We start from the raw sequence: 14,673 nt of genomic DNA on the forward strand, positions 1-14,673 counted from the left end.
TTATTTCTAATAGTTTTTTGGGGGAGTCTTTAGGATTTTTTATGTACAGTATTATGTCACTTGCAAATAAGGCCAGTTTAATTTCTTCCTTATCTTACTTTTCTTGTCTGATTGCTGTGCTGACTGGCCATATTTCAAGTGCTCCGTGGCCACATGTGGCCAGTGGCTACTATATTGGACAGTGCAGATCTGTCCTGTGTTAACGCTGGGTGATAGTCATCTTCATTTATTAACTGGGTACCTCTCCTTCCTGTGGAACTAGGACCCAGTGAGGACGGTATTCACCCTCCAGACAGCCTGGCACAGTGCCCAGCTCTGGTAGGAGCTTCGTCATTGTTTTGGAGTGAATGAACGATTCATTATGAGTTAGGGTCTCTCTGCCTATAATATGAAATGGTGCTAGGAGATGTGGGCATGGCAACAGCCCAGGAATCTTGCCCCAAGTTCCCATTTCCTGCCCAGGCTGTGGGAGCCCCGCACCAAAGGGGAAACAGTGACTCCAACAGGTGAAGTTCCAGCATCTGGCATTCACTCATTTTAAATATCAGCCCTGATGTGTGTGCGCCAGCAAAGGAAAGCAGGTAAGTCTGTGGGGTGGGTGTGGGGGCTAGAGGGAGACATTCCACTTCTACAGCCCCCTACTTAATTTCATCCATTCGTTTATTCAACCATGAATGCTTATTAGCTCATTAGTTTGTTCATTTAGCGTTTGTTCATATTAGCTCATTAGTTTGTTCATTTAGCGTACTTCCTTTAAGCGAGGCATTTGCTAGGTGCTGGTGCGTTTCATGAATAGGTAAGAAACCATCCTATCTCTTGCTCTGTAATCCTCTGGTGAACTTGTCCTGGCAGAACCGCTGTTTAGAATAAAGAAGCAAATGAGCAACGCTTGTATAAAGCTAACACCTTCCCTTCCCCCCGTGGACTTTTTTTTTTTTTTTTTTTTTAGTTTTGTTTATTTAAGTGATCTTTACACCCAACGTGGGGCTGAAACTTACAACCCCGAGACCAACAGTCGCGTGTTCCTTTGAGCCAGCCAGGCGTCGCATGTGGACTTTAACTAACCCTCCTTCTCTCCTTCCATTGATAGCACACCTACTATGTGCCAGGTACAGTTCTAGGCCCTCTTTCCACCATCTCATTCAACCTTCCATTTTTAGGGATGAAAAAACTCTGGGTCAGAAAAGGTTAGGTAGCTTGCCTGATGGCTTCCAGCTAGCAAGTGGCAAAGCCTAGACGCAAACCTGACTCGTCAGCCTCCCTAAAAGGGGCGGCTTTGGACCCTACTGCAGCTCTTGTCATTGCTGTCGAAGCCCTGCCTTCTGTCCCCATGCCTTCCAGGCATACAGGGCCCGGCACACAGCAGGTGCTCTGGAAATGCATACTGAATGGATGTACGGGGTACTTGTTGAATTAAAGAATGAATAAATGAGTTCTTCATTACTTTGTGATGACTTGTTTTCATACTGGTCTGACTACAGTATAGGTTCCTGATGGGCAGGAACCATAGCACAAAAGGCATGTGGACTCTGCAATCCGCTGGATCTGGGTTCAAATCCTACCTTGGCCCATATTTGCTGAGCGATCTGAGCGAGTTTCTTAACCTCTCTGAGGTTATGTTTTCTGGGGTTTGGAAGCAATGTATGAGAGATTCCATGCTTAGCATAGTGTAGGTGCTCAGAACACCCCTGTTAAATGGAATGGTACCGAATCGCAATTTGATAACAGAGTCTCGGGGAGGGCTGGGGAAGAGAAGGCTTAATTTTGGTTAGGAGGAAGATGAGGCAGCCTCAGAGTCATTTGGGAAGCATGTGTAATCCCAACTGCACGCCCCCCTTCCAGAGAATGAAATTCAGGAGGAATCCACCTGATGAGCCAGACACTGGTGGGGTGGGATCGCTTTTCCAAAGTGATCACCCTGGAGCATTCGAATGGTCAGAAGAAATGTGTCTTGTAGCAAAGGGGAGGAGGGAGAGTGGAGCCAGGCCTCGGAGGACAGCAGGATTTCCTGTGCATTTTGCTGCCTCCACCGCTGCCCTGGATTTTCTCTGCCCGCTAAAGCAAAGGTGGGTCCTGGGCCATCTCTGCTCCTGTGATGAGTCTTGAATAATTGATCAAGTCGCTCAGTGAGAAGCTCATGAATTCTTAAACCCTTTTAAGGACCTTCCAGGAAAGAAGGGCATCCCCCCCAGGGTCTCTGGGGCCCTGTGGCCTTTCTATATAGGCCCCGGATGATTCTGATTTGAAATGTCAGGGTCAGTCCCCCCTGTTGTGGCCTTCAGGCCAACAGCCTTTTAAGGAATGGAATGTTTCCCCTCACAGGATCCCCAGTTCTCTGTGCACATGGATTCTACACCAGTAATTGGCCTAAGGGCAGGGCAGTCTGGAGACTGTCCCCAGGACCCAGATCTTCTAAGTGAACCATGCATGGATGAATTCTCTTCATCTGTCCCCATGTGAAGCTGCCAGGACACAGAGCATGCAGGTGACTTGAAACCCAGGATGCTCGGGTTGCCTTTTCCAGCAAGTAAATAAATTTTTAAAATGGAAAAATGCTATGGAAAAAATAAGGTGTCCTCTTGTTTTATCTTAAGGACGGATTACTTACCCTAAGGAAGGCCTCCTAGAGGAGGTGGCTTTTGAATTGAAACTCGAACCTCAAAAGAAAGATCTAGAGAAAGACAGCTGCACGCAGAAGGAATAGCGAAGACTGTGTCCCTGCAGGGAAGCACTTGATGTGTTCCTGGGATGGAAAGAAGCCCAGTGTGGCCAGAGCACAGTGAATGAGAGGGTGGGTGGGATATAAGAGAGCCCGAGGACTGGATCTACTGACCCTTATGAGGGCTCTGGGGAAAGGGGCAAAGATACCCCTCCTTCGGGACAGACATAGCCCCTTATCCATACACAAGATTCCACGAGAGGAGCATGGCTGCATTTTAACCCCCACTTGCCTGTCTGCCAGGCACCCCTGTGCAGTGCACAACATGCAGAACTGTACATGGAGGACCTGGGGAGTGCCATTATCTGCCTGTGATGGAGCCGGACAGAAGGGAGAAATCATAGCTCAGAGTTGGCCTGGTTAAATCTGAGATGCCATTAGCCATCCAGGAGAAGTTGCTGAGCAGACAGACGGATGTGCCTATCCGGAGCTCAAGGCAGAGGTCTGGGTGTCCTCACTGCATCATCACACGCTTGGATCGGGCAGTCCAGGGAAAGCCACAGAGTGGTATTTCCGATGTGCAGATCTGCCTCTGAGGTGCTTACTAGTCCGTGGGAGAGGTCAACAAGATGCTTAGAAATCAGAATTTAAGGAGACACTCCCTCCCAGGGTCACGTAAGCACAGAGTTGGCTTGAATGCCACCTTAAAATGTGTGTCATCTTAAATCTAGTCCCAGTCCCTTATAATTCAGTGGAGAACAGGTCGTCATAACAACTAACGGCGCTGGCCCACTCAGACTCTCATTTGGGAAAGAAAAAAAAAAAGAACCTCACACTTTCCTTCGCACCATATATAAAAACAAAAATGGGTCAGAGACCTAAACATAAAAGCTAGAACTATGAGACTTTGGCGGGGGGCGGGGGGGGGGCAGAGAAAACCTTCATGACCTTGGGGTAGGCAAAGATGGCTGAGGCCACAGAAAGTAAGAACCATGAAAGAGGAAAAAAATCAATTTTATCAAAACTAGGAACTTCTCTTAAAAAAAATACCATTAAGAAAATGAAAAATGTCAGAAGCCCAGAAAGACCATGTACAGTATATTTATCTGACATAGAACTTGTTCCCAAAACACATAAAGAACTCTTACAACTCAATAATAAAAGGACAATTGATCCAATTTTTTTCAGTGCATCGAAGAGTGGAAAAGACCCTTCACAAAAGAAAATGTACAGAAGTCCAAGAGTGGGCAAGTGAAAGTGATGGCCATGACCATCGTCATCAGGAAAATGCAAATTGGAACCATAATGAGGCACTACTTCCCACCCACTAGAACGGCTTCCGTTAATAACCATGCCAAGTGTTGGTGAGGAAACCAAGCAACTGGAATTCTGCTACCCTGTTGGTGGGAATGTAAAATGTACACACACTTTGTCATACGGTTTGGCAGTCTATTACAAACACACAACTAAACCATTCCAATTTGAAAACAGAAACAAGATATCTATACAAGGACTTGTAGCCAATGTTCAATGTTTTAGTCATGATGGCCAAAACCTTGGAGACAACTCAAGTGTCCATCACCAGGAGAAAAGATGCAAACCGGAGTGGTCCGTCCATGCACAGGAACTCTATTCAGCAATCAAAATGGAACTACCAATATATGTTGCATCATGGAGGATTCTCCAGGGCTGAATGAACAAAACCAGACAAAGAAAAAATACAATAGAGTGATTTAAATACCTCTATTCAAGGTTTGGTTGATAACCTTTTCAGTCCTCTGGTCCTCCCCGTTATTTGAGTGTGGTAACATGAGACTTTCCTCTCTTCAAGGACATGGTGGTTAAATAGTTTGGTCCACGGCCAGGACATAATGGGCATTAAAAATGGACTCAGGGGGCGCCTGGGTGGTTCAGCCCCTTAAGCTGCTGCCTTGGGCTCAGGTCATGATCCCAGGGTTCTGGGGTAGAGCCCCACATTGGGCTCCTTCCTCAGAGGGGAGTTTGCTTCTCCCTCTCCCTCTGTGATCTCTTTTGCTCTCGCTCTCTCTCAAATAAATAAATAAAATCTTAAAAAAAAAAAAGAATGATCTCAGGAATTGCGGGTGCGTGAGGGAACTGGTGTCCAGAGGACGCTTGTCTAAGGACACACAGCCCCCTACAGGTATTGACTACAAGGTGTTGCTGGGTGGGGGGGAGGTTCGGGTTTCAAAAAATAAAACCCAAATAAACAGAGGCAGACGTCCGTCTGTCATCCGCTCACCTCCTGTCCTGTTTTCCTTCAGAGCTGAGTCTAGGGAGAGGTCAGGGTGCCTCCGCCCCACCCCGAGCGAGGCCAGGCCCGCCAAGCAGGTAATTGCACAAATCCTAGGTCTGCAAAGGGCCTTCCAGGTGAGACGCGCGCCCCGCCCCGCCCTGCAAGAGCACAGTCTTCACCAACCAGCCAGGTCCAGGTCTCTGCACCCCCATCATTGCTCACCTCACCTCCTGGGGTTCGGCGGGGAGCAATGACAATGGTTGTCTGCTCCCGCTACTCTTATGGAACCTAGTTCTGCTCAGGAAAGTGAGGCAAGGCCAGGAAATAAAGAACAAGCCGAGCTAGCATTTAAACCTCCTTGTGCCCAGTTCCAGGGCCAGAAAGCACACTGAACTCCGGGCACAGAGCTGGCACAGAAAGCTGGGTCACCCCGACCCTGATTCTTAAGCCCGGAGCAAGGCACGCCAGGCCCTACGGGGCGCCGACAGCGTTGTACTTGAGGTCCACGCCGGTTCCCGCTCCCACCAGCTGGGCGGCCTCCGGCCTCAGTTTCCCCACTTGACCCCCACGCGGGAGAGGCTCCGGCTCTCGCAGGGGTTCCGCCGGGCCCCGCCCTCGGGGTGGGGCTGGGGGCGGTCACGTGGAGGGGCTCCGACGCTCCTGAGCCCCGCCCCGCCCCGCCCCTTAGCCTGTGCGTGGTCTGGGTCTGGAGTGGAGCGCGCAGAGCCCGCCGAGGCTGCCACGCCGGGGCTGCTGAGGTCGGCGGCGCCGCGGGGTCCGGGGAGCCTGCTCGCTGCTCGGTCCGCTCCCGGCCAGCTGTGCAGGCGGCTGGACCCGCAGGAGCGGCAGCAGCAGCAGCAGCGGCAGGAGTAGCAGCGAGGACTCGAGCGCGGGCGGCAGCGGCGACACCATGGATCTGTCCTTTATGGCCGCACAGGTAACGGGGCGCCTTCCTCGCGCGCCCTGGGCTGCGAAGTTTGGGGAGGTTCGGGGCCACCGGCTCTCCCTGCCTGCGGCGGCTGGGCGCGTCCGAAGGCTTTGAACCGGGCGGTGGCGCCCGCCGGGGATCTACGTGCCGGTCCTTTGTCCGGAGCCGGGCATCCCCAACCTGGTTTCTCTCGGCCGAGGCGGCGAGCGCGGCTGCCGGGGGTGGGGCGGGCCATGCGCCCTGAGCGCCCCGGGTCGACCTGTTCCCTTATTGCGAGGGGCCTGGACGATGCGAGTCGACCCCTCCCTGCCCACCGCCTCCCTGCCGTTCCCCGGCTCCAGGACTCAGGACTCCCCCAGGGCCGTGCAGCCCAGACCCGTGCAAACCCCGGGCGGGTGGGCACCCTCGCTGTTCTCCATTCCCTATTTTCCCGAGGCGCGGGAGATCTCGGGGCGCCCCGCCACTCACTCTCCCCCTTAAGTGGAGACCACAGCCTCTGCAGCCTGAGGAAGGAGGTGAGACCTGCTCTGTGACCAGCAGAGCGCCAGAGCGCAGCGATCCTTTTATCCCCCCCCCCTTTTTTTTTTTTTGCTTTGTGCTGAGTCTGTAGCCATCAGTGCCCAGCGCGACCATAACTCTTCCCTTGACACAAAACAGGTTGCCAATGGCAGGAAAAAACTGATGACCTCTAATCACTTGATTCTTCCTGAAGGAGACTCCCCTTGAGTTCCGAGCGTTGGGTGATCTTTATGTTTCTGTGCTCCGCTCTCATGAGCTAGAACAAAGACAGGCAGACACCCCCTTTGCGGAGCTGCCTGTGGCCTCTCCCAGGACTCAGTGCTGAAGACAGTCTGGCTCCAGGGAAGGCCACATTTGGTCTGGGCGAGTAAATCTCAGCGTACCACATTCGGACCTTGCACCTTCTATGAGTTGGTTATGCTGGGAGCCCAGAGGTAGGAAGGCCACCAGGGGTCCCTCTGTCCCCTGCACATGTAGCAGGGGCCCGTCTGCTGCTATTTAATCTACCAGGGTATGGATTTTAAGAGAACACTTTCCTTTTCCGCCCCCAAATTTCACCCCAGTGGAAGCCTCTTGAAAAGTGACATCAAAATCCAGACTGTATGGACAGCCAGTCCCTGAACACAGTCATGGGAGATGCAGAATCCGTGGGATGGTTCCAGATCTCAGCTCTAGGCAGCCTCTTGTTTAGTTTTCCAAAATGTGCATTGCTCTAGTCAGCAACACTGGTCATTTTTTTGCCTAATTTTCTGTCTCCTGTTCCTAAACCCATGTTTATAAATATTGTCATGGGGGCATCATCTGAGACAATGGTGACTTTAGCTACAGGATAACTGGAGTGGCTTCACCAGCTTTATTTCTAGGGGAGAGAGGAGCTCGCACACGCCTGTCTCTGCCTGTCCCCTCTGGACCCCACCAAACAGCTTGTGTCCATGGTTACGAGATAAATTGATCACTGCTAAGCCTGGGACAGGCTAGAGCATCAGAAGTTGCTATGGTAACCTGAAAAATAAACATAGGGCTTTTCACCATCTGTAAGCAGAGCCTGCCCAGAGATTGGGTTCTTTTTTTTCTCTCTCTCTCTTTTGTTTACTCTCAAGTTTTGTGTGCTCCGTGTATTCCTGCCAGCAGATATATGGGCATTGATTACATGCCCAGTCCCGAGTCCATTGCAAGGAACAGAAACTCGATGAACCATACCTGGGGACGCGCTGCGGTTTGTGGGGACACTTGCCGTATGCCAGCCACTTGCACACTCTATCACAGTGAATCCTTACAGGGCTATGACATGGGCACTGTTATTCCCCCTTTTACAGATCCGGATACCAGACTTGAATAAGATTAAATAATTTGCCTGCTTAGTGCATGTCACCAAGCTGCTGTCCCCACACATCAGCCGTGAACAGTTTGACAGGGAAATGTTAATGCCTCCATCTACTTGTTCAGCAAGAGTTGGGTACCCACCTTGTGCCAAGCTCCGTGCCAGGCACTGGGACTGGAGTGCTGGCGACAAAGGGGGGTAGGATATAGATTTTTCTTTCTGGGTACTTACAGAGGACTGGAGAAGTGACAGGCCAGGCCATCCCCAGCAGGGGGAATGGATCAGGGCGAGGTGGACCAAGACGCGTGGCACATAGTAGGCCTGCAGCAAATTTCTGTTAGATGATTGCATGGGGGTGAGACAAGATGGATGTGTGTTGTGAAAAGACAAGAACAGGAAAACAATGCATTCCTGGTGTCGGATGCCCCTTCCCCGCCCCCGAACTCCTGTCATCATCAGGACTTGGAGGACTTGAATTCTGATGGAGTAGAACTACAGACAGCTCTCCCCTGGTGGATTCTAGGCAGAGAGGCAGGAGGAGGGAGGCCCGGATTATAGTCACAGACTCCTTCAGGAAGGGGGAAGGTAATGGCACAGGGCAGCTGGGAGAGGGGGCTGGGGCCAGGTCACAGAGGTGCAGATTGTGGCATGGGAAGTTCACATGAATCAGTGGGCAGTGGGAGCCATTGCAGGTCGTTGAGCAGGGAAGGGTTTATGACCAAAGCAGTGCTTTGGGAAGATCCCATCCCCAGTGGAGCAGAGAAGCTGGAGGTGTGGGTGGAGCCGGAAGTGCACGCCTTGATGGATTGACTGAGTGAATGAAACCAGCTCCCTGTGACTCCAAAAGCTCCTCCCCCTCCTCAATGTTGTGAACTGTGATTCCTGTGCCCGGCTTTAAAAGACCCGGAGGATAGAAGCCATTTCAGAAAGATTTGCCTCTCCAATGCTAAGCATTACGAAGACACCCTTTATGGACAGAGAGAGTGGACACCAGTTATCCCGCAACTCCCCTGACCCAGTTCTGCCCTCGCTGGTGCGGGGACCTGGGGTTGTGTGATGGGGCTTGGAAGAGGCTGTGGACACTGAAGATGTGAAGACTCAGCTCGTGGATCCTCGGAGGTGCTCAGCTGCCCTTTCCTCCACCATGGACACACCCCAGTCCCTCTCTGCACAGTTCCTGGGTCCCCTCAGACACCCTGGCAGGCTGAACAGTAAGCAGGAGCACCTGTTGCTCTATGGCCGGTGGTGGGCAGAAGGGCAGGGCTGTCCAGACCAGGGAGCTGGGGACCAGGAGGGCAGCACAGATGTTGAGGATTGAGCCCCGAATCCCTGTGTCAGGGGTGGGGTGGCCCTTACTCCAAAGATGGCCCTGTTCCCTCCCTCTCCCACATCAGGGGGGATCTGATTCCCCTCCCCTTAAATCTGGGTTGGCATATCAGTGACTTTCTTGACCAGGTGAAGGCAGTGTGAGTGACGTTCTGGAACCTCCGAGATTAGCTTTGATGAAGACTGCAGCGTCCACTGATGACTCCCAGAGTGCTTGCTCTAGGGGAGTGCAGAGACCCCGAGACCTCCGTGATGAGAAGAGAGAGTGAACATTTAAGGAACCTATTGCAGGGGCAGAAATGAACAAGGGAGCACAGGAGCGCCCATCACGAGCTCGAGGCCGTAAGGCCGAGTTGAACAAGCACACGCATGGCCCGAGAGCTCAGTCTTGGGTTTGTCCTGCGCCGTCCCTACAGCAACTACTCTAAACCCAGGAGCTCCCGATGTTGCTGCCATTAGGATGCCCTGGGAGCTTTTAAGACCTGCTGTCTCCGCCCCACCCCCAGTGCTCCCCTTAGAGTCTCAGCTAGAAGCAGACATCAGTATTTTCTGTCATTCCCCAGTGGGTTCCGGCGTGTGGTCAGGGGGAGGCTCGAAGCTGAAACCACACTTAGGGCTGTCTCCCTCCCCCTCCTCTGAATGCAACAGATCCTTGGCTCTGTGGTCCCTTTCAGGTTGCAAAAGGTCATGTGGCCTCCGGATGTCATCCGAGTATGGGTTCAGCAACTTAAAAGAGGGAGACCCAGAATAATATAACCCAGAGACTTGCTCCAGAATTGTTCTCCCTTCCTCCTGCCCACACCTGCCACAGGAGGGAGACCTGTCATCACATAGGTGGCTCTGCTAGTCCCATCGTGAGCCAGGGTGGCTCAGCCGACAAGCAGAGGAACCAGGTGTGGAGCCCCAACCAAAGGCCCATCCTGCATGCGGGCACCCCACCTCGCAGAACGGGCCCAGTGCGGGGGTGCGTGGGGAACCTAGGGCCCCACCGTGGAGCAGCTCCAGGGGATCCTCGGTCCCTGAATACAGAGCGTTGTGTTTATGTCCATTTTTTAAAAAATTTTATTTATTTATTTGTTTGTTTGAGAGAGCGAGAGCGCCCAAGCATGAGCGGAGGGAGAGGGGAAGCAGACTCCCTGCTGAGCACGGATCCCAGGACTGTGAGATCATGACCTGAGCCAAAGTCAGACGCTTAACCGACCGAGCCACCTAGGCGCCCCATGTTTATGTCCATTTAAACACGTTCCTAGAGGCCTGTAATAGTGGCCTGGGGCTGCCCTAACCCATTAGCACAAACAGAGTGGTTCCCGACAGAAATGTAATCCCTCCCAGTTTTGGAGGCCGGAAGGGCAGGTGTCTCCGAAGTCCCTAGGGGAGAATCTATTCCACACCTCTCTGTTAGCCTCACGGCGTTGCCTGCCGTCCCCAGGGTCTCTTTCCTGTAGATGCAGCTCTCGAATCTCTGTCTCAGCAAACCTGGTGCCCTGGTGCCCCCCGCCCCCAGTGTGTCTCTGTGTCTCTTCTCCGCTTCTTATAAAGACGCCGGTATATTGGATCAGGGCCCACTCTAATGACCTCATTTTGACTTGATTACACCTGCAGAGAAACTAGTTTGAAAGAAGGTCACTTTCACAAGAACCAGGAGTTGGGGCCCGATAGCATATTTTTGGGGGAGACACAAGTAATAATAGCATTTGAAGACCCATAAAGAATCAGGATCTCGATTCTTGTGTTCGTGGCCACTGGTCTTAGAGAAGCAGTGGACAGATCGCCTCTCTATACCTTGGTTTCATCATCTGTGAAATGGGCACAAAGTCGCCTTCCCCCGGGGAACTGTTCAGTGTCGTCCTCCAGCAGATGTATCTGTGGGCCAGACCCGGAGCTCTGGGGAAGAGAGGGCCCCAGGCCCGCCATGTGATACGTGACATGGTGTAGCTACATGCCCAGACGAGGCGCCTAACCCAGAGGTCAGGGAAGGCTTCTGGAAGTTTGAATTGAGCTGTCTGAAGGATGCTTACCTGTTACGTAGACAAAGAAGGAGGAAGGACGGTCCAGGCAGAGGGAATGGCACGCACAAAGACTGACTGGACTAGAGCTTGAAATAGTGTCTCCTCTTGGGTGTGGGGGTTGCAAGTCAGGGCATGTGGATGGACCAGGGGGCAGGTGGGGAAAGAGTGGGAGACGGGACAAGCAGGTGACCTTGTGTAGTGCAGAGTGGGGTGGGGTGACCCACAGAGCAGAGGGCGGGCCTGGAAGGGGGCACAAGCTGCTTCAGCTCCTTGCTCGTGCCCTGCAGACACATAGGCCCAGGGCTGCGGGTTCTTCAGGGTTTTCCAGAAAACTGAATATTTGGATTTTTACATGCAGTCTGGATTTTAAAATTTGGCCACTCATTAAAAATTTTTAATAAGCCAACCAGCCATGATGTGAGCTGTTTCCATTACTTATTGCTTATTCTTTCAGTTACTTAGTGGCTAAAAGCAATCATTTATTTTGCTCACGGTTTTGTGGGACCAGATTCTGGGAAGGACTCGTCTAGGCAGTTTGTTTCTGCTCTCAGTGACAGCTGGGCCTGGAGTCGAAACTTCCAGCATCGCACACACGGCTGGCGACTCCGCTCAACTTGACCGTTCTTGTCACTTGGCATTTCGTCTTGCAGATGCTTCTTCAGGCAGCTGGGATTTCCTCCCTGTATGGAGGGCTTCCTGTGTAGCACTGCCTTCCCCCCAAACGGGCATTTCCAGGTAGAAACTGTGGGGCTTCTTATAAACAAGCCTCGGAAGTCCCAGAATGTCAGTAACTCTGTGTTCATTTGGCCAAGAAAGTCCGCAGGCCAGCCCCAGTCTCAGTGGAAGGGATCACAGCCCACCTCTCAATGTGGGGAGTAGTGTGCACGTCCAGGAAGGACGGAAGGAACAGAGATTGTTGGGGACTGGCCGCTGCAGGGGCCAAACCGGGCAGGTATGTGAGCAGGGTTGGTCCTGGGGCTGCCCGAGCAATCACGTTGGACCGGTGGGATGTGTGTAGAGCTTGACAGCACCTTGTGAACTGCCAACCCCAAGAGAGAAGTAAATTACTACTCAGGAGGTAGGCCATGTTGTTACTAGGCTGAAATGTATCAAGTTGCTGATACTTGGCCATTTTTGACCTGACAATTTAATATGGTTCAGCCTCATCAGCACTACTTGGTAAGACAGTAAGTTCTTGAGTTCTGGAGGGCTGGAGGGAGGAGGCATGGGGGGGGGATCAGTACCTGATCAGGAGATCTGAAGGGGCTTCCTGTGTTTGAGGAGTAGGGCCTCCCCCCACCCAGACAGACACACACACACACACACACACACACACACACACACACACACTTCTCTCCTCAGCTGGGCTTTTAGAACCTTCTTGACCTTGCTGGTGGGAGGACACAGTCACTCCTGGAACATTATGTTGATAGTGGGCAGGTCTTTCCGGAAGACAGCCTGTGTGGTTTAATCATAGCTGCGTTATATCTGCTGCCAGTCCTTCCTGCCCCTTCCTCCCCCTGGACCTTGGGGAGCTCACAGGTAATTTGCATTTTAATGATTTTTCATGGAGAAGGAAAAATCCACAAAAGAATCTGGTAGCTCTGAAGAGGCGATTTTGTTATCTCTTGAAATGGCCGTCGCTGCATTCATGGGCTTGTGGGATTATTCCAAAAGATCTGCAAGAAGTCAGCAGAAATTTTCTCTCCCCAGAGGAACACAGTACCACCCAGAAAAGTAGAATTCTAGGGAGTCTGGCAATCTGCTACTTAGAGAATGTTTCCCCAGCCAGCAACTGCTCCTTTTTCTTAAAGCAAGAATTATCATTAAAATATAAATTGTCTATTATCTCAAATGTTTTTAACCAAAGGGCCTCTCTCGTTGTACTTCAAATTCTCACTTAAAAGATTTAAATATTTTATCATTCTAATTAGACCTGGTTCGGGAGAGAATCTAACACTACCTTTTTGCAGGGGTGTAATGAGCAGTTAAGGAAGAGTAAAAATCCATGGTACTTTTTGTAGACCAGATTTCTAGACAGCATTTTGGGAGTCAAGACATCCTATTTGACTGGCAATAATTATATGTCACAGAGCTAAGAGAAATGGGGCATCCGGAGGTGAATTGCAAGTTTCTAATCAAATACCTGAGTGTTTATGGAGCAGCTGCTGTGTGCTTATCCCTGCTCACCCTGCTTTTAGGATCTGAACCCCAGTTCCTTCTATTCTGTCCCCTCAAGATGTCCCTGTACCTTCCCATCATAACTGCTGTTTATCAAATGCTTAGGGGAGTGCCAGGCAGGCCCTGTGTTGTGCGGTACACAGAGTCTCATTAAATCCTTTATGACAGCTCCCTGGAATAGGCAAGTTTAAGATCCATTTTACAGATGAGGAAACTGAGGCTTAGGGCACACACAACTGGGATTCAAACCCTGCTCTCTATGCCATGGTGGCTTGTTTCTTAAAATGCAGTCTCACAGTCTCTGCCTTCTGGTTAGAGTCTTTAAGCCATTCATGTGTAGCGTGATTTCTTTATGTGGTTAGATTTTAATCTATTACCTCACGGTTGCCTATTGATCCTATCTGTTCTTTGTTCCCTTTTCCTTCTTTTTCTGCCTTACTCTGGATTAAGAAATTTTTATTATTCCATATGGTCGCCTTTGTTGGTTTACTAGCTCTGTCTTGTTATTTTAGTGGTTGCTTTAGGATTTGTAGTATGTATCACTAAGTCATCACAGCCTAGCTACAAGTGATGTTATGCCACTTCATACTATTCTCCTCCCTCAGCTGTTGTGCCATTATTGTTAGACATTTCACTTCTGCATATTATAAACCTCACACTACATTATTATTTTTGTTAAAAATCAATGATCTTTTAAAGCAATTTAAATAGCAAGAAAAAAGTCTTATATATTTTCTCATAGGTTATTATTTCCAGTGTTCTTCATTCCTTTGCGTAGATCACAAATATGGTATCATTTTCATTCTGCCTAAAGGACTTTAACATTTTTAGTGTGCGGAAGTGCTGGCAATGAATTCTTCCAACTTGTATATGTCTGGGGTGGGGGAGGGAGTCGTCTTTTTTTTTTTGGCTGTCATTTTTGAAAGTTAATTTTTGCTGGGCATAGAATACTAGGTCAACAGTTTCTTTTTCAATGTAGATATCGTCCCTCCACCTTCCTGCTTGCAGTGTTTCCACTGAGAAATCTGCTGCCATTGGATTTTGTTCTTCTAAACGTACCTTTTTTCCTTTGGCTGCTTTAATGGTTTTCTCCTTATTGATTTTGGGCACTTCGCTTCTAATGTGACTTAGTGTAGTTTTGTGGTTTTTTTTTTTTTTTTTTCATGTTTCTTGTGCTTAGCATTTGGGAGCTTTCACATGGGTGGGTTTGTATTTTTCATCACCTTTAGAAAGTCTTTGGCCATTCTTTCTTTTTTTCTCCCCAGTTTTATTGAGATATGGTTGACATATAACATTGTGTAAGTTTCAGGTCTGCAGCACGTTGATCTAATATGTGTGTCTATCACAAAATGATTTCCGTATCCTTACCTCACATAGTTACAGTTCTTTTTTTCTTGTAGTGCGAACTTTTACGATCCATTCTCTTAGGGACTTTCAAATATACAGTAAATATTTTTAACTATAGTCACTGTGCTG

General features: G+C 50.2%; 1 protein-coding gene across 1 annotated transcript in view; it reads left to right on the top strand.

The window, feature by feature from the left end:
- Positions 1–5,616: 5,616 nt before the first annotated feature.
- C26H14orf132 (chromosome 26 C14orf132 homolog) overlaps positions 5,617–14,673 on the top strand; it is a 47,106-nt gene continuing 38,049 nt past the window's right edge. The window contains exon 1 of the mRNA XM_045815781.2: positions 5,617–5,850. Within this exon, the coding sequence (XP_045671737.1) occupies positions 5,824–5,850 (27 nt within the window). The 5' untranslated portion in view covers positions 5,617–5,823. The remainder of the gene's footprint in view (positions 5,851–14,673) is intronic.

The sequence above is a fragment of the Ursus americanus genome, chromosome 26, assembly GCF_024610735.1.
Source record: "Ursus americanus isolate L20-20 chromosome 26, mUrsAme1.1.p, whole genome shotgun sequence".
Lineage (NCBI taxonomy): Eukaryota > Metazoa > Chordata > Mammalia > Carnivora > Ursidae > Ursus > Ursus americanus.